A 20504-nucleotide genomic window follows, 5' to 3' on the forward strand; every position below is an offset into this window, starting at 1 on the left:
TAAGAAATCAAGTCCAAAGTTTCTTATGCTACCCATGTCTCCTCCCCCTTTATCTTGTGTACACTCACTTATCTTTAGGTTGACTTTGGCTCTCAAGAAGAGTTTCATGCTTTCTGTTTTGTTGTACATAGAACAGTAATGGAGTGGCGTGTTACCCTTTATGGTCTGTATCACCAGGTTTCCACTGTTGACAAACAAAATATCATAAAAATTTGCCAATTCTAACAGCTCACTGCTACAAGCCAGTTTAGAATGGTACTTTTAGTAAAAAAAAACAAACAAAAAACAACAACACATAATCAAGACAAGATATAGATGGTTGCTCACTGAAATGATTTTGTTATCTATTACAATAAAGTTAATGAAGTAATTCATGGGGGGGAAAGAGGCAAATAAAATGGTTATCTTGTCAATCGCAGCCATATGCCAATAAAAGGCTGAAATGTGATCACGGTTTATTACACCATTCCAATACTTTTTTCATTTTCTTCCACAAGAAAAGACCCAATATATTACATTAACCACTCAAGCTCAATATTTCACAAATCGCACTGATCAACCCATTAACAGAACCATTTTTGCTTATTCAACAGCCAAGATGACTTGATTGAAACAATGTCAACTAATTAACAAACACCTTGCGCATGAGCAAATGTTTACACAAATTATTCAAGTACTGTTACATCAAAATGCAAAAAAAAAAAAAACACACAACAAATGCACATATACAACATACATAAATTGTGTTATTTTAATGTGATAAAAGAATGCACATATAGATCAATGAATGCGGATTTGGAGCAGGATGATTGATACACATCACCTACTATCACCACTTCACTATAAAAGAAGTCAAACTTCTGGCCAGTTTTGAGTAGGTATGATGTCTTATGCCACCATTATACTACCTGTGCAGAGGGCTTTACTCATTTATAGTAACACTGAGCATGTCTATTATTGTTTTTCTTATTTAAATTTAGGGAAAGGAAAGAATAACATTTTGTTTCGAAACTTGTAGAAAGACTTCAGAATGGTTGAGATAGATCCATAAAAATGAGATGTGATCTATAAAATAAAGAGAATTTCTCACCTGTTGTGTACCAGGAAATCCACAATATGGAGTGACGTTCGATCTGATAACAACACTGCCAGGTGTAGGATAGTCTCTCCGAGCTCCTTTAAAAACAGAATCAAATGACTAGTTAGAGGGTGTATGCGTGAGGGACTGTTTGCACTCATCCATCTTGCTTTGCCCCTTTCGCATGCACTTCACAACCTCGGTCCTAAAAACCTCCCCTTTTTCCTTTCAATCTCACTCTCTCCTCTTCCACTTTCGTATGACTGGAAAAAAAAGCCATAATAACTGTAATCAGTGACTTACCTGTGCTGGTTGGGGTATGGGTTCCGTTAAGTCCACCTTTTCTGCATAGGCTTGAACCAGAGCATATATGTCCTTAAACCGAACTGCGTCCTGAAGGTCACACAGCCGTATGTGTGAGTTAGTGCTCCCTCTCTTTGTGTACATCCAGTGCACGTATTTGCAGTTTATAAAGTCTTTCCTGGTGGCCCTGTACATTACAAAGATAACATTTTAAACCAAAATATTAACAAAGCAAGACAGAATTAAAAAGTGGGATCCCTTAAAAAGACCTGGGAAGTTTAACCCCCAGTATTAACTATGAAAGAAATAGGGAAGATAATGTAGTAGTATTCACAGTTTAAAAACCCTGTATAATTTTTTTAAACTGACAAAAATTAACAGATGACGGGAGCGGGGCGGGGCTGGACCGCCATGCTGGCTAGCCGCGTGTCACAACAGCTCCTGATGGTTCTGGACTATATTCTAAGGTTAAACTGAGAAAATCTCATCCAGAACTAAAATAACCACTGAATATACCTCAAGTGACTATCTGGACTGCTAAAGTGACCTGTGCCAGACTCTCTGACCCCCCCCCCCCCCCCCCCTTTGGATCTGATACCTCACTCAGCCTGTGGAGTGGCTCTTTGGGGCAGCCTCATGGCGACTCCTGAGCTCTGTTTCGGCCGAAGCAGATTCTACTTGGCACCAGTGAGCCTCAGCTTGGAAATAGAGGTCTTCGGCAGCTCTTCACCACACACACGACTGGTTCTGATCTAACTCACTGGAGCCTCAAGCCTATTGGAAAGAATCACAACCCTACACCCTGGAGAGCGGTCTGCTGGCGCTGGAAATTCCGTAGGCGCCTCCCCGGGAACGCTGATCCCGGCTCATAGAAGCACCAGATCTGAGAGTATCGGATGTCGGCTCGAATGGAGCTCGGGGCTGGTGGAGCGGATCCTGATAGTCTTGTCAACATGCTGGAACTATTACACCTATTTTACTGTTGGGCATAGCGGAGGTCGAAGTGGGTTGGGAGTCTCTTGCAGGGGACTGTCAGGCTAGTGGTACCTTTACAAGAGCATTGCAGTTGCCAGTATAAAAGAAGCTACAAGCGTGTGCCTATAGGCATTGTTATTAATTTTAAGTATATCTTGGTCAGTAACCCTCTATTCAGCTTCACCATTATTAATGTGCAACTCGTGTTGACAATGTTAGACAGGTCTAAGTGCTCCATTTGATCAACTACTGCAGTTGAGCCTAACCACCCAGTGGTATTTACATTTTGCAAACAACTACAGTTCTATTATATATCTTTTCTCATTCTCTATCAGTTCATACAATAGAATTGTGTTCCTGTTGTTAAATATAAAAAGTGCAGTATTTTCTTTACATTTCCTGTCATACCTACAGCCTTATATGTATTGTCATCTAATCTCCTGTGAAATGAAAAACCAAGCTTGTGTGAGATATAATGCACAACAGAAATAAAGAATGTAAAATAAATAAATACATAAATAAAATCTACTCTTTTGACATATCTAAAAAAAATAACTGACGCAAATGAATAAAAACTTTAAACCATATACAACATGTATAAAGACTAAATTCACAACAAATTTGTGTTTTAGTGAATAACCCTGACATTTGTTATTCTATTTTGTAATGCAGACAGTATATGATTGACAGTACATTTTACAATGCCATTTATAAGGGGGGGGAGGGGGCAAATACTTTAAATGCATATTGCTTTTAGGAAGCCTGTAGACTTCCAGCATCTGTAATCGCTTATCAGTTTATTATTGTAACGAAAATATACCCCAACACGCAGGATTCAACACAACAGAAGACAACACAGAGGGGAGATACGTCTACCGGACCTTAGAATGGCCAGACTCGACGTATATGAGAGGAGTACAGAGTCAGGAGCGATCCGAGGTCAAGGGCACAAAGAGACAGCGTAAACTAAGACTAGCCGGGGTCTGGAACACAGTAAACAGCAAGCCGGCAAACAGAACAGATAAGGATAAAGAGATAACGTAGTCAGAAACAAAGCCAAGGTCAAGTACGAAGGAACACATCTTAACACAACAAGCGCTAAAGGGAACTGAATCATAAACCACGATAGGGCAAGGAACTAAGGGAAAAAGGTGAGTATATATACCTTAACATCTATTTTGATTGGCCCCTGTCATATCCACGCCCCCAAAAGGTAAGTGTATGGGGAGTGTGGCATGACAGGGACCAATGGGAGGCCTTTGCCAATTTAGGCTCCCACTGTCCCTTTGAGCGCGCCCGATAACCGCGGCGCGCTCTTAGAGTCAGGCGGGACACGTGACCACTTCTCGCGGTCACTGCCCGCCTTCCTGTCACAGACGGCGGATGAGCCGCGTGCGTCTCGTGCAGCAGCAGGACCGCGCGCGGCTTGAACAGAGGACCCCGGCCGGCCCCTGGAAAGGGTAAGTACCGCTACAATTATGTAAATAACAATGGAGCTCTGTACAACAGTACAGGAAGAGACATGCACGGATTTACAAATGGATCTGATACACTTTCCTCAACATTGGGAGTTAACCTTACTTTATCAAAATCCCAATTATATGTTTTAGAACACAACAGTTATTTAAAAATCTTCAGTATGAATTTTGATTTCATGATTAAATTGGACTTTACCAACATTTAAACCAAGGATGTCCAAGCTTGGGTTTCCACCAGTGAGCTACATGTCCCGGAATACTGTACCCTGGCACATTACAGCTGTTATATACTAGTAGTTATATCCGGGTACAGGGGAATAGATTCTTGCCCTTAAGATTTACAGTATAATGACAACATTGAAGAGAATAATTATTTATGCCAACATCCAAAAAGTGGACTTGGCAACAGTTCCACACAACAGGCTTGACGAAGCTGTTGTGTCAAATGTTGCCATGTGCACTTGTTGGATGTTTGCATGAATAAGTAAGTAGTTTTGTGCCAAAAATCTACAATTCTATTAACAGCTGTCATGTGTGACAAGGTACATCAGCAGTGTGCATTGTGCGGAAATTCTTTAATTTAATTATAGGGCAGAGAAAGTACGTACCTAATAATATATATTGTTGGTTGCTGAAAATAAGACATACCAAATATGACTTTAAATAATTTTAGGATTTCTGTTTAAATTCAAAATGCTTTTTTTGTGTGGTTTCCTTTAAAGTACAAATAAATAAAATACGGTAACTTGTTCTGCTTGTTCTAAAACAAACTGATAAAATCCGCTTCTAATAGCCATTTTAAGGCCAATGTCACAAACCCTCCACAGACAATACTAGGGTTTAATAGAAATACTATTATTAATAGCTGCATGCAGTTTGCACAAAGATTGTGTCATTGATCCCTTGGTACCCTATTTATCTCCATGGGAACAGTCTGTGATAATCAGACCAAGCAGCGATAACATGCTATGGCTCTCAAGAGCTCGAACGATGAATGGGACTAAAATATGCTTTTGACAGGAAGGCAAGAGCTCAAGGTCCAATACATCGGAATGCCAAAACCAGCGGCTCTAAATTTTTTGAAGCAAACAGAAAACAAGGCAATCTATATTAAAAAAAATATATATATATAATTATTGTTGTTATTATAATAATAACAACCTAGTCCCTCTCTTCTTTCGGTCTTTCAACGTGTCCTATTTGCTTCCTACAAAAATGTTGGTTCTTAAAGCTTCAATCCCTCTCCTCCTTGTCCCATGCGCCTCTGTTTCTGCAGTCACTGCTACTGTTGTCTAACCCTCCCTTTGCCTTCCATCCATCTGTCACACCTCCTGCTCTTTCTTGCTCTCCTTATGTCCCGTCATCTGCCATCCTCTTCTATGCACTTTTCAAATCCATTCCCTCCTCTAGTGGCTTCCCTCGCCCTCTTTTTTTGTTTTTTAGTTTTCATAAACTCAGTGTTGTGTACACAATCTGCTATCTTGTTAAAGCCCTTCCCTATTTTCCCAAAGTGTTTCTCTATATCCACATGCTAAACCGAGGACTCGGTCACAGAGAACAAATCATGAAAATCAAGGTTTACGTTTGCTACTAAAACCATTCGTGTTCCTTCCACGAGTAAATGTACAACTAGGTAGATTTATCACCTTATTTAATACATAATGTATGAATATATGCAGTTAAAATAAAACTAAATATTTAGGTCAATATCCAGATGAAAACATGAAAGGGCCAGTCTAAGAACCAAAACCACAACATCAAGCCTGATAAAAACCCTTATTTGTGATGAATTGTTGCTGCAGGGTTCCAAATAAGGGCACTGCTTTGGGAATTTGTTTGTGCCAGGCCTTCTTCTTTTTGTTATGTCTGCAAGGATATGAAATCATGCCCTGTCCCTTGCGGTCTTTCACAGTTTTACTATGTGGTAGGTGGTTACAATAACCATACCCCCCCCCCCCGCCAGCACTGCAGTCTCTCCATCACATCAATTACACCTGCGGGGCCTGGGGCTAGTATTCCCCTCACTCCACCAAAAGGGCAGGTCTGCTTAGTACTTCCTCTTGGATATGAAAGACCAGGAGAAAGTACTGCATGTATTTTTGTTAAAGGGATACTATAGTGCCAGGAATACAAAGCTGTAATTCTGGCACTATCGTTCCCTCTGCTTTCCCCCTCCCTCGCAGGTAAATAAATGGTTTAAACCCTTTTTATTTACTTACCTTATCCCAGCGCCGATGTTCCCTCTGACATCCTGTGACGAGCGAGCTCTAAAGAGCATGTATGGCAAATGCTGCACGCGCATAAGACCTCCCCATAGGAAAGCATTGAATTAAAGGACCACTATAGTGCCAGGAAAACAAACTAGTTTTCCTGGTACTATAGGGTTATTAGGTCCCCCCACCCTCCCTAATGGCCCCCTCCCACTGGGCTGAAGGGGTTAAAACCCCTTCTGCCACTTACCTTAATCCAGGGCCAGGCTCCCTCGGCGCTGGTGACCTCTCTCCTCCTCCTCCTCCTGCTGACGTCAGCGCCGAAAGAGCCGCACGCGCATTCAAAGCGCCCATAGGAAAGCATTACTCAATGCTTTCCTATGGACGTCCAGCGTCTTCTCACTATGATTTTCACAGTGAGAATCGCAGAAGCGCACCTAGTGGCTGTCATTGAGACAGCCACTAGAGGGTGGATTTACCCTCAGTGAAACATAGCAGTTTCTCGATGTTTTAAGCTGCAGGGTTAAAACTAGAGGGACCTGGCACCCAGACCACTTCATTGAGCTGAAGTGGTCTGGGTGCCTATCCTTTAATGCTTTCTTATGGGCAAAAATCTGATGATGGATGTCCTCATGCAAAACGTCACATACCAGACCAAGGGTCCGTTTCAATCCAGGAAGCCCTCTAGTGGGTGTCTGGAAGACAGCCACTGGAGGCAGACTTAGTGCTGCAATGTAAATATTGCGCTAGAGAGGGCCCAAATTCTTGGCCATTTTTTTTCTTGGCCATGGCCATTTTTACTGCATTCAAAGGTGTTTCCTGTTTACATTTACTTACACAGAAATTGTGGTACAAGTATCACATCTGGGTAAATCTTTTAATCTATACATTTGCTGGGATTTTGTCATCATAATACATCACAGTCTTATAGTTGACCCTGCCATGCACAACATCTTGTGCACTATATATTTTCTATATAAATTAATTTACCATAAATATCAAAACAGAATGACATTTCTACATAATCATTAGTAGATAATTTACTCACATGGGACTGTCTGTGGTCGGTTTGATGGCTGGCGATGGAAGATTAGCCTCTACTATATCATTGAATCCAGAGTTACCAACATTTTTGGCTAGCTGTGAAAAAATGCATTAGATAAAACGTTTTTAAAAATGCTATTTAGAATAGAATAAAAAAAATGTTAGTGACAGATCATATTTAAAGTGGCTCTGTCACGATTGTCGATTTTTTAGTAATACGATACTTTATCACAAATTTAATTACCAAGAGTTCTGAGGTTCCAAGTTTGTCCAAGGAGAGAGATTGGATTCGTGAATGATGCACACCTAGTTCTCTGTGAACCCCAGAACATTCAATGCAGGTTAGGATGCCCAGATTTATGGATAACCACATAGGATCTACGAGAAAAACAGAAATTAATAGGTGAATTTGTTGGCGCTTTTTCAATAATAAATAATAATAGACTTTTTCACCCAGGTTACTGGTTTTCATTCCTGCTATCTCAACACGTGATTTACCCGTCTTCTAATTACTTTAGAGGAAGGTCCCTCCAACATATGTACCAGTTATCGGTGCTGTATGAAGTACAGTAGGTCTTCCTAGGGGTCTGATCTATCCTTTCTAACTCTCAAAGAAAAGACGAAAGTCTGTACACAGCCAATCCATGCCCTTTCATGTTTTTTGTTTTTTTTTGGTGGGAGATTACGTGAATATATGAGGCCACATTGACAAATTTCGAAATGAAATCAAGGACTACCCCATTTGCACAATACTTCAATGAGCATCATCTCATTCACTGGAGGGAAAATTAAAAAATAAAGAGACCTGCTCTTATCCGCAAATGGACTGGAATTGTCTTCCATTCACTTGCAAAATTGTTGATTTTTATTTTTTATTTTTTTAAATCAATGAGACATAACCCGAGCACGAATTGTGTAGTTGGAGGAATTTCCGGTAAACATACAGCTCACTGGGCATATTTCAAGGGCAAAGTGTCTCATTTGGGGTGAATCTCATTGATTTATTTTGTTAATAACAGGACAACTGAGTATGCATATTGAGCCAGGTAAGTTATTTTGTGTGTTAATATGCACTGAATGTCCCTGGAGACTGATTGCGTATGCCGAATCAAACACATCATGCCTGGTTGCCAATTTATAAATACATGTTTATCATGTGACTCTGGACCTCCTAACAGCGGCCAATAATTATTTGGGTCTTAGTGTTTGTGTACTCACCTGGAGCACCGCAGTCACAACACACTGAATTTCCAGGCATACGTGTGATGTCTTCGATAATGGCCTTTGTTAGATCTTCGATGCTGTTCTCCTCACTTGGACGGGCTTCATGAAAAGCCATGTTTAGTGCTTCCTGTTTACTGTTCGTTAGTACAGAAATCCATCTAAAGACACAAAAAGATGATTAATTAATCTGGATATTAGGAATAATTTGTTTCAGAAAATCCACTGAAGACAATCTAGAGCATTTTGTCACTTACTAGAAGCCAAAATGTTATACATTATATAGACAGATAGGCTTTGCCATTAAATTCTGGTATAGATAATTTGGTACTAGTAATATATATATATATATGTTTAAAATGGAATAATGAGGAAAAAGGTGATTCTATGTTAAACTAATTTGAGCATACCTACCCAGAATGCCTTGTGGTAGTAACATTACTGAAAAGGCAAGTCTTGTGCATATCTGATGATCTCACAATATATTGAGTAGCTACTAACTTTAGGTGGAATGTGTTTTCAATCACTTTTTGCCTCACCACGATTTTCTTCTTTTATACACATACAGTGCTATAGGGAATATATATATATATATATATATATATATATATATATATATATAAACACACACAATAAACAAATACAATCCACAACTAGACACTGGCCTTGTATTGACCTTCATATATTTGAAAGAAGTTAAAAATAAGACATGTACATAAGTCCTGCCACAAAGATGATCAAGCCCTCACTAAATCAGTAGCTGAAGTCTGAGATCCTCATTTTAGGTGAAAGTGCTGCAGGGAAGCTAAATTAGATTCTCTCCATGGTTAATATATAAACATAAGAGCCTCGCCATGTGGGAGGCAGAGGGCGAATGTCTTTGACTGAAGTATGCAGACACTTCCTCATGCCATAAATGGCTTGTTTCATTTCATTAAAACGTTATCGTTTTTATTTATTTTTCTATTTTTTTCTTAAAGCAGTTCCTTTCATTGGGGGAAGCTAAATGGTTCTGGTAGTACGAGAAGGCTGGCAGCTCAGACAAGGTATTCACTATGCAGCATCTGACCATGATGCTACCAATACTCCCTTACTTGCCAATTTAAATACACCAATGTAAAAACCAATAGCAAGTGCTGTAGTTGGTTTAAATGGACATTCAGCTGAATTTAATAAGCTTTGTTGCATAGAGTCTGCCCCTTTTATTTTGAGAAACGGTAAGGTTTCAGTGTAAGAACATTACTCTTGTAGAGGGGTTGGCAACCTTCAGCGCTGCAGATGTTGTGGACTACATCTCCCAAAATGCTCTTCCAACCACACTGCTGTCAAAGCATCGAGTTAAATGTAGTCCACAACTTCTGGATTCCTGAAGGTTTATCTACCCCATGGGTCTATTTCCTCCTTAAAGTGACTGTCACTTTTTTGTTCTTTGATGATGACATTGTCACTGGGGATGCTGCAGCAGTAAGTTATGTCTGTAGAGTATCCCACGAGACCACAGGAGCATGCACAGATGCCTGATTCTAAAAAGCCGTCGTTCGTAACTGCTGTGGAAACTGACAAAACTTGCCAGTAGAAGCTCTGCCTTTTATCAAGTAAGGATTTTACCAGAAGACAAAGTAGTCTTAGGATATATTTGACTGTGTTGGAGTTTCAATTTAAATTCCAATACAGTCTTCATCCACATTTCATTAAAATGTTATTTTTAGGACCTGTTCATAAATATTTTTTTCTTTTAATAATACTACTAATCATTTTTTGAAGGGCTTTACATCCAGAGTTATCATGCATAGCATGGTGATGCTAATGTAATCCAGTGCTTCTCAGAGAGAAGCATGGGATTCATTGCTTCTCTAGGAGATGTAGTGAATTGGTGGAGTGTAGCTATTGCTGGGGCCTATTACTTCTGAACTAATAACTGCAATTGAGATTTGGTGTCTGCAGTGAAAGTCTGTTATGGTGCTAGCCAGGTGATTTCTGTGCAAAAATGGTCACTGAGCAGGCTACAGAGGTAATATGCGCCAGTGTCCCCTCCCATCCTCCCTCTGTGCACTCCTTCCACTTAAAGTGATTATATTTTTTAAAAGATTGGACCATGGAGAGGGAACCTGTGATGTTGGACACATATGGAATCCAGTGAAGAGTGCTTTGCTTGGTGCTGGATTCCAGGTAAGTTTTTTTTGCACGCTTATAGCAGCTCCATTTACAGCTGTATCCGCTTACTGACAGTTCCATTTACAGTTGCTATCCACTTACTGACAGCTCCATTTACAGCTGCTATCAGCTTACTGACAGCTCCATTTACAGCTGCTATCCGCTTACTGACAGCTCCATTTACAGCTGCTATCCGCTTACTGACAGCTCCATTTACATCTGCTTAAAAATGCTACAAATAAGAAAAAATTATATATTTGTTTATTGGATATTGTTTACTTACATAAAAACAGTATTAATGAACCCAAATACATACCTTTTATTGAATGGTGGATTTGGAATTTGGCTGAAGTTAGGTATGGGTGGAGATACCCCAAAAGAGTCAGAGTACGGACCAGTTACCCAACATGGGATATTGTAGTTTATTGCTGCCATTGTTATTAATTACACATTTTGCATTGTAATATTACTTTTTGCTACAGTGAAATCTGGGTTACAGCTATTGCTTCCACCACAATACTGCATTTAATACTTGACTTCAATATGTTTAAAGCTACATTAAATCAAAATAGTTTAGTGGTGGTATTTTCTGTGAGATTTCTGTATTAATTTGGGTCCTAGCAGCCAATACCATCATAATAAAGTTTATGAAATTCAGAGTGATCAACCCATGTAGGCTTAGCACGTGTACCTCCTACTTACGCAATACAGTCTTGCTCGTCCTCTGCCAAGAAGTGGTATGTGCGGTTATCTGGAAGTAATTGACAAAACAGCCTTGAGAGAGGTAGAAGGCCTAAGTTGCATGCATGTCTCTCCAGCAAAAAATAATTAAATATATAAAATAATCTATCATAAGGCAAAACACACATTCAAAATAACAAAATGGATCTTAATCTTCGTACCCATACATGTCCCTGTCCTATGTTTAACTCTGTCACTACAAAGTTCAGTTTGTTTAAAACTTATAGCATAACATCAAACAAAACGTATGCTATATATGTGCATTTCATATGCCATTTCATTTGGCATTTCTTTATTGAAATTGTTAAAAAAAAAAAAAAAAAACACTTTAAGAAGTTAAAGGAACACTATAGTCACCTAAATTACTTTAGCTAAATAAAGCCGTTTTAGTGTATAGATCATTCCCCTGCAATTTCACTGCTCAATTCACAGTCATTTAGGAGTTAAATAACTTTGTTTCTGTTTATGCAGCCCTAGCCACACCTCCCCTGGCTATAATTGACAGAGTCTGCATGAAAAGAAAACTGGTTTCACTTTCAAACAGATGTAATTTACCTTAAATAATTGTATCTCAATCTCTAAATTGAACTTTAAATCACATACAGGAGGCTCTTGCAGGGTCTAGCAAGCTATTAACATAGCAGGGAATAGGAAAATCTTAATTAAACAGAACTTGCAATAAAGAAAGCCTAAATAGGGCTCTCTTTACAGGAAGTGTTTATGGAAGGCTGTGCCAGTCACATGCAGGGAGGTGTGACAAGGGTTCATAAACAAAGGGATTTAACTCCTAAATGGCAGAGGATTGAACATTGATGCTGCAGGGGCATGCTCTATACACCAAAACTGCTTCATTAAGCTAAAGTTGTTCAGGTGACTATAGTGTCCCTTTAACCTCATTTAAAACACCTCTCTTGATACTTGTTTTTCTCTCATTTAAAATATGTTCTATATGTTTTTTTTGTTGTTTTTTTTTTAATTTGTATTTTTTTAACTTTAAAATAGCATAGACCGGGGGCGGAGCCTGGGACTGAACCCGACCAGACGCCATCTCTGTCGGCTCCCGCCTGTAACAAGCGTTAACCGCAAAAACTCAACACCAAATCGCTACACGACCACGCCACAACCACTAACCGACTCGGGGCACCGAGGGAAACAGGCGGATGCCCTTCTTTCAGCCCCCAAAGACCGGGAAAGCTAAGCGCAAAATCAAGGCCTACTACCAGCCGACCCTCCGCTCCCTGGAGACATTCCTCGGAGGCTACTGGGGATATAACGAACCGAGAGCCGAGGAGGTGAGCACCGCAGCATCCGCACAAACCCCTACGACAATGAAATGCCGCACACAGAAAGGCCAGCAGAACTCACCAGCAGAACAACCCGATATTGGGGAAATGCTGCAACGTCAGACACAATCCAAGATGGCCGCGGAGGAGGCCTCCTCCGCACCAACGCGGCCTGCACAGCCAGCCCAAGCTCCGGCTATGCAAAGTAATGGGCTACCAGCCCTCAGAGAAATAGGGGAACATAACTTAGCCACCGAACAAGACCTCCAATGCTGGATGCACGAGCTCCAAGAACTAATAGCCAAAGATATAGGCACCATAAAAGCGGAGGTGCGCCAAAACACGGACAGAGTGGGGAAAAAATTTGGATCGGTTCGGCATTCGGCACTTCGGAATTTCGGGACATCGGATGTTCTCTTGCAGCCGCTTAGTAGATCACTCCCTAATTCACACGGTATTAGGGAGCTATCTACCAAAAGGCTGAAAGACCTAAATTGGTTAAAACTTACTTAGTATTCGTAAATAATCTGCCCCTACTCGCTATACTGCGAGTAGGAGCATGTCTATTAAACAGTGATCAGCCTATGGCGGAAGTATCAGAGTGTCCAAATTGCCCGAAATTCGTCCAAATTGACATTCAGAACGAAACAAATTGCACATGTCTAATTAAGACTATATGACCACAAAATTAACAGAAGGAGGGGGTGATCCACTTCCCTACAAAAATCTTGACAATACTTTTAATGTTTGAGTGACAGCAACATTACGATTATTAAATCTTGGTGAACACACAATTGTAATTCCCTCTAGTGCTGCTCTCTACTTACTATAGAGATTTATATTCTAATATTTGGAGATAAAGTCACACAATTTCTATTTTGTGTGCACATTCCATTAAACTACTGTAGAGAATCATTTAGCTCTATTTCCCTTATATAACATAGGTCAGTGAATCTTGCAAACTTGGAACATAGTGAGCTTATCCCAATCCCAGGAGTAATCACAGTACATTGTGCCATCTTTTAGCAATGGTAAAACACTGTGGGGGTGGGGGGGTGGGGGGGGGTTTCAGTCACAAATTATAATAGATTATGGTAAAATCAATTTTAGTTTTAGTGCAGTTGTACATGTTTAAATGTATTATATATTATAGAAAATGTTATAAGACTATTAAGGCAACAGAAACAAGCCTAATGCAGTGGAGACATTTTATTACTTTGCAATTTAAAATAAAATTTCCTACTCTGAGCCTTGATCATTGAGGCAGCTGAGAAATATTAAGTGTTCCATCCAAAGGGGTCATATATCAGCTCGTAGGTGCGGCTACGATGACATCATGTTCCCTGATGTAACTAACAGAATAAAGGGTGTGACCTCATAATGGTTCAACAGCCAAACATTACATCATTAGTTGGGTTTTGGAATCTAATAGTTAGAAAGAGCTCCAATCAATAAGGTCTTTTGCAGGGTTAGTGATAATACATTTTATTAGCTGTTCCAGGGTTATCTAGTAAATTAAATATTAAAAGCATATTCAGCTTGAATGATTTTCTAACATGTGAAAAGCCGAATTGTGACATTTGCCCATTTCAGATCCCTCTGCCCACTTCTGATACTTAAAAAAACAAAACAAAAATGACATGTTTACCATACATAGTTTAAAAAAAAACAAACACCAAAACATTAAAACACAATAGTAAAAAAACAAAACCATGAAAATACACAACAGTATAAACTTAAAGAGATAAAAAAAATGGGATATCCAGAATATCCATATATGCCATTTTAGAAAACAGTTGAAACTTATATTCTTTCCAATTTTCTGTTTGTCTACCTGATTCAAAGAAACCCATATCTGCATACACATTATAAAAAATAAAATAATAACATTAACTATAAACGTACGGGATATGAGGTCGAAGCATTTCTTATCTTCCATATTTGGCTTCACTTGACATGTCAGGAGATTGAGCTTGGCTGGCTGACGGTTTGGCTGCAAAAACATAAAGAGGAGCCATATTATTGAACTATTTACACATCCCGTAACTGCCAAAAATAGGGACAGGGGATTTACCAAAAAACAAAAAAAAACAGAAAAGCATTTTTTGTTTTAGCTAAAATTCTGTAGAAAAATTTGAATGAGGGATGAGGGATTATATTCTCTACATTGTGGGAACACTTTTAGAAAATTCACAACCCAGATCATAAAGAGTGACTTATTTAGTTGTTTTTTTATTTTATTTAGGGGGCCTTTTCACAATAAGGAGCACATGTAACAAGTTCACGACAAAATGGATGCACATATAATACTACTTAGGTTAGATTCTTTTTATTTAGTTAAAACAAAATTGTTTATTTGTTTAAGTGGAAGAAGATACAACCCTGTCATAATCAATGCCAAGGAGGACAAATATTAGATGGGAAGACCAAACTCACTTGGATCGATAGGTGTTCCTTGAAAGTACACCTGTCCCTAGTAGCTGGCTAGCCTTTACAAAAACAAGAGTCCCAGACAGCCAAAGTGAAATAGTCTTTCTAAGGACAAAGCCTGACCCTCCCCCCTATCTGAATCCTACATACAAAGACAAGTCAGTTGGAACATAAACACACAATTTATTCTGGACAACAGGACAGTTCATTAGACTGGAGACAGGGAAATTGATAAATGGACCAATTACTGTTGCCCAGATACAAGTACAGGCTTTCCTTAGCTAGACATAATGACACTCAACATATATACTCCACACCACGTTAGGCCATCAAGGCTGAAAAACTGAAAGGATTTTCGCCACATGGAGTCCAGCTTAATAAAGGTTTACAAGAATTTTTCCAGATCTACCTTCATTTCAGTTTCACGTTGACACGCAAGATACAGGACAATACATAAATCTGTTACATATTAAAACACTACATCTTCTAAATGCCAAATAAATGAAGATGCCTGGCTTAACCTTTATTTTTCAGTTATGCCCTCTTTATTTCCAGTAACATTATATGTCATGACACCAAACTCTGTCCAAAAGAAGTAGGGTGCACCCTAAAGTGGTGGAATATTGGAGATATATTTTTGAAATTCTGTTCTCCTTGTTAAACATAATGGGCAAACTGACAACTGTAATACATAAAGTTTCTGCGCTATTTAGACTTGGGTCCATGGCTGTCAGAATTTATTGTACTGTCCTTGCATTTTCCCTGTCATCCCATAACACATATTCACGACACCCATGCCTTGTGATTTTCCAACGGTGAAACATTAAACAATTTCACTCATTTGTAGCAAATGTTGATGACTCATCAGGCAGAGATCCTATTAGACAAGCCGCAGGAACAGTTATTCTGGGAATTCTGGAAATTACCTCACTCCATTGTTTAAAGGTAAAGGCCACCTAAGGTAGAACTCCAGCTTTTGGGAAACTATGATTACCAGGATGCTTTGCCAGAAGATGTAGCGCTACATTTTAAAAGCATGCTTTATCTGACCTTTGCCTGCAGATGTCTAATATACCAATTAGTATGATCATTACTAAATATTTAGAGATACTCTGGTGAGTTCACGCTTTTCCAAATTTCATATTGGCTGCGGAGGAAATTTGTCATTTAAAGGAACCACTACAGTTTACAGTTATTGACTATGATGTAAGGGTGCAGTCCCTCGAATATTTATAAAACCACAAAAACATTGTTCTGCTGGCACCCACAGCTAAGCCCCACTGCAGTTTCGTATCCACATTAGCATTAGAAATCTGCCCGAATTTGGCTAAACCCACAACTCACAGTATATTAGATTTGGATATAGACTGTATGGGTGATGCAAAAGTAAATGCTATCTCATCCCTTTGGTACTATAATAGATATAGATTGCTAAGGACCAGTGGATGCCGTGATAGATTGCGAAGGACCGATGTCGACAATAAACCTTCTGCCAAAACAGTGACAGCATGGTTATACAGAGCTGCCAAAATAATAAAATAAAATAGAGCAGAACAGGACATGCTGTGAAAATAAATAACGTTGCTCACCGTTCCATGTGCAATGGTCAAGTAACAGTTCTTGACAGAGCATTTCCGTTTTTGCCAAACCTTCCTAAGCCTGTAAATGTGAAATAAATGTAATATAGAAAACGTATATTGAAAGTGAAAAGAAAAAAAAGAAAATAATATTATAATAGAATATATACACACACAAACTGCACAATTTTTATTCTTTTGCAGGTAATCTATACATACATACACTAAATAAAGGAACTATATGAAATTGCTCTCATCGCTGAACCATTACTAAAAAGAAAAATATGGTCTATGTTGCAACTCGAAAATGATTTTCCTGGGTTATTGCTCGGTCTAACTTATTAGCTGGAGTCCAAGGTTTCCTGAGCACATAGAAACCCGCTGAGACCATGGGATATGAAACTAAAACCGAGAAGAGCACGCTGGCACCCTCACAATGAACAGGAGCTAATTTTCACTCTACTTTGATGGGAGAACAGTTACAGAGCACTCAGTGGGCTTGCCTATTGGGGATCTGTCACTTCCCCGGATTTTTTTATATTATGTTTACCTATCCCCCTCTATTTAGCAAATGTGTTTCTGTGAGATCTGAAAAACAAAATTAAATGTAGAATTACACATGTCTATCCTTAAACTGGGTGTCTCCATCTGTGCTTCCATCTTAGCTTCCGTCAATCAAATGGTGCCCTTTACTGCCACTGGACATAGTTGGAGAAGAGGAACCTAAACAATGTTTCTGGTTTGCATGGTGTTCCCTGGCTTTGCCTGTACTGGACAGGATTGTGATGTCACTTGCACAATCTTTAGTACGCATTTTAAAAGAAAATGGTGCGTCACATTATTATTAGTATCATTACTATGAAAAATGTAACACGTTACAGGTGATTTTCCATGTGTTTCCAGAGTAGTGAGCAGAGATGAACTGAGCTGCCCTAATAGTCTGTCATTTTCGTTACAAACCAATTTTACAGAACAAACATTTGTAATGTTACAAGGGTGCAGGTGTGTTTGGTCACCACTTAGACTCGCCCTATAACACTGGTGAGCGCACGTATAAACTGGTTTCACATAATGTAACCTTCTAAACGCGTTAATTGAGGTAATGTCTATCTGTAGAAGTAAAACGTAATCAGCTCTCCAGCGGTCCAAAAAATTGGTCTGTGGAACCAACTAGTCTTTTTGGTCATAATGAACGCCAGGAGAGATATGAATAAACACACAAAAATAAAATCATATTAATGACAGTACAGAGCGGACGGAACATACCCATCACTTTTCTTGAACAGGAATCCATGTTTTTCTGTGCCGTACTGTATGTTTCCTTGTAGCTGATGCATGCTATATACCATTTGCCTACTGCTGATTGAATCCTAGGGACGGGAACACAAGCATTAGTTTCTACACCTGCGGAGAGAAACAAATTAAACCTCAAGTGAAGAAATGCCATGGAGAGACATCACGAGGTGAATCTTACAAACTATCTGGTACATCAATTATTCACAATAACTCTCATGTCACAATGCTAAAGAGACAGAGAATTTAACAAAAATCTGTCACACTTCTATTATAAGTAGGGAATAAAAATGCTGACCATTCGATAGATCATCTCATAATGGTTACATTTTTTTGACAAAGCTTTTCCTATGGGCTCCAGGGCAACCATCAGGACTAGAGATGTTGTGGACTACATCTCCCCTGATGTTGTGTGGGAAATGTAGTCCACATCTGAAGTTCCGATGGTTGTGTACCAACCTCTAGGATATCATGCAGTTTTTCACTGGGGGTATAGCTAAAAAAAATTAGCAAAACCTGCAAATCTCTGGTTTGCAGCTATTGCAAGCCCTCCTCTTCTAACCTGGCCCAGACTTTTTGTGGCTGTCCAATCACAGACTTCCCAATGCAGCTCAGTGAGAAGTCTTTCCAAGGCAGGTGATCTGCCTCTTGAGCTAAACTACCTGGAAGTGACCGGTTGGTGGACAAGCAGCTCTGGTGAGGGGGGGGAGGGTGTGTCAAAGTGCTAACTTATATTGAAATCTGCACTTTTTGTAAATTGACAAAAAGAGGTCACCCCATTCACACATAAAGCACTGCAGCAAGCTGGAGTACTTTAGCGGTCTGGAGTGTTCCTTTAAATAAACTGCATGCATCACAAACTAGAGGTCGCTTAGGCAGTAATGTGAAAGAAAAAAAAATATTCCATTTTATGAGAGCTATTAGAGCCCTTCATAAGAGTTTCTATAGTAAAGCTTTAAATTCCTGGTGCTTCTTCTATGGCCTTTGAAATCAGAATTGGAACAGTGCCAAGGATGCCCCCCTTGTTCCTTTTATTCTGTATCTCTCTAGAGATACTGGATTAGAACGCATCAGAACATTAAAAGTTTTAATGTCTTCGGTGAGTCATTTGAAGTATCTGCTTTTGCAGATGATGTATTGGTTTCTCTCACAAACCCACTTTTCTCTCCTCTACTTCAGCTACTGCAATTCTTTCCTTGATATCGTGATATGAAATTAATATTGAAAAATTGACTCCTCTCGTGAATAATATCTCCCTTCACTATTTAACATCAACATGCAACGTACAGATTCCCAGTAAGCTGAAATACTAGGAATTTATTTGAATCCAATTGCTCAGAACGCCTTGTAAAGACTACTCATTGAGCTGCATTGTGGATGGCCACAGAAGTCTGGATTGGTGTAAAAGGGGAGGACTTGTTAAGGCTACAGACACAAGATCTGCAGGTCTTGACAGTTGTTTTTAGGTATAACCCCAATGAAAAAAATGCACAATTAAATACATGCATGTTTTTATTGAGGTATAGTATTTATTTATATTTTTTTATCTTGATAGTGAAGTGTGCCTTTAAGCTTTCCTTTAATCCCATCCACTGCAATCGGTCATTTTCCCCTGGGCTGTACTCATTTGGAAGATCCCAGCACCCTGAGAGATTGTGGTTTATTTGAAGTAGCCCAAGTTAATAATTTTCAATCATTTTCTCTGAGTATTCATTTGATTCCAGGTGTTTTTATTTGTTTTAGTTCTCCAAATTAAAATATGGGCTAAAACTCTCAAATTTAAAAGAGGTTCAGCATTTCCCTCATTTTTGAATGCTTACTATGCTTACAAGACACAATGCCAAAAGCTTTCATCTCAAATTCTTTATCAATGCCTCTGCTCAGAATCTAGCACTTTGGGTCTCCTGACTTACTCAACCCTCACTTCACTTTACGATATTTCTTCTGGCCTGACCTATAAAGGGTCTGGAGGTCTAAACTGCTACTTTGTCTGCATGAAGCCTGTTATTGGCTTCCCTTTGATGACTTGCTATTGGTGGAGATATCTAACAGTCATTAATATATGATCTTGCTGTTCCCTAATTGGCTGATGTTAAGTACACCAAGCATACCTCTGTAATAATTTCCTGAGCCATAAAATTATAGCTTAGCAGCCCATGGCCTATTAAAAGAGTATGGTTTATGTTTCTATTTATTCATTTTTTTAAATTGTACTTTACTTATGCACAAATTACCATGTTAGAACTAGGATATTGATATCATAAAGAATAAAAAATGCAATCTCATTCTTATTTCTAACAGAGTGCACTACAGAAACCACAAGGAAATAATACATGGAGTTCCCATTTGTTCCGTATTTAGAAGGAGATTATTGACTTTTTGTCAGTGTAGGTAAAGCCCCTCTGAAAATGTCATATAGTGATATTTACAAAATGAGCTTTGTGAGTGGTGGAGAGAAGAAATGAAAAACACAAATAGGATAAAAATCGATTAACTTACTCTTCTGAACTTTGGAAAGCGAGGAGGAAAGATGGAAAAAAGAGCATAATATTAGAAGAGAAATTAGTCCACATTAACCATCTCCATGGCATTATGCTGCCATAAATTAGCCACATCTGACTGACGTTGTGAAGTCCTTTGTCAAATCATGGTGAGGCTATATCCCTTGTGAAACAGATCCTACGAACCTCTTGCTGCTCCACTCTGGCAGAGACAAC

At 39.1% G+C, this 20504-nt stretch overlaps 1 protein-coding gene across 1 annotated transcript in view; it reads right to left on the bottom strand.

Moving 5' to 3' along the window:
- LOC134611655 (arf-GAP with SH3 domain, ANK repeat and PH domain-containing protein 2-like) overlaps positions 1–20504 on the bottom strand; it is a 173827-nt gene that overhangs the window by 19350 nt on the left and 133973 nt on the right. Inside the window, exons 10-19 of the mRNA XM_063455760.1 lie at positions 17761–17864; positions 16507–16576; positions 14393–14480; positions 11166–11214; positions 8307–8470; positions 7333–7466; positions 7093–7184; positions 1382–1568; positions 1091–1176; positions 69–184 (exon numbers count right to left, since the gene is read on the bottom strand). Coding sequence (XP_063311830.1) covers positions 69–184; positions 1091–1176; positions 1382–1568; positions 7093–7184; positions 7333–7466; positions 8307–8470; positions 11166–11214; positions 14393–14480; positions 16507–16576; positions 17761–17864 — 1090 coding nt within the window. The remainder of the gene's footprint in view (positions 1–68; positions 185–1090; positions 1177–1381; positions 1569–7092; positions 7185–7332; positions 7467–8306; positions 8471–11165; positions 11215–14392; positions 14481–16506; positions 16577–17760; positions 17865–20504) is intronic.

The sequence above is a fragment of the Pelobates fuscus genome, chromosome 5, assembly GCF_036172605.1.
Source record: "Pelobates fuscus isolate aPelFus1 chromosome 5, aPelFus1.pri, whole genome shotgun sequence".
NCBI lineage: Eukaryota > Metazoa > Chordata > Amphibia > Anura > Pelobatidae > Pelobates > Pelobates fuscus.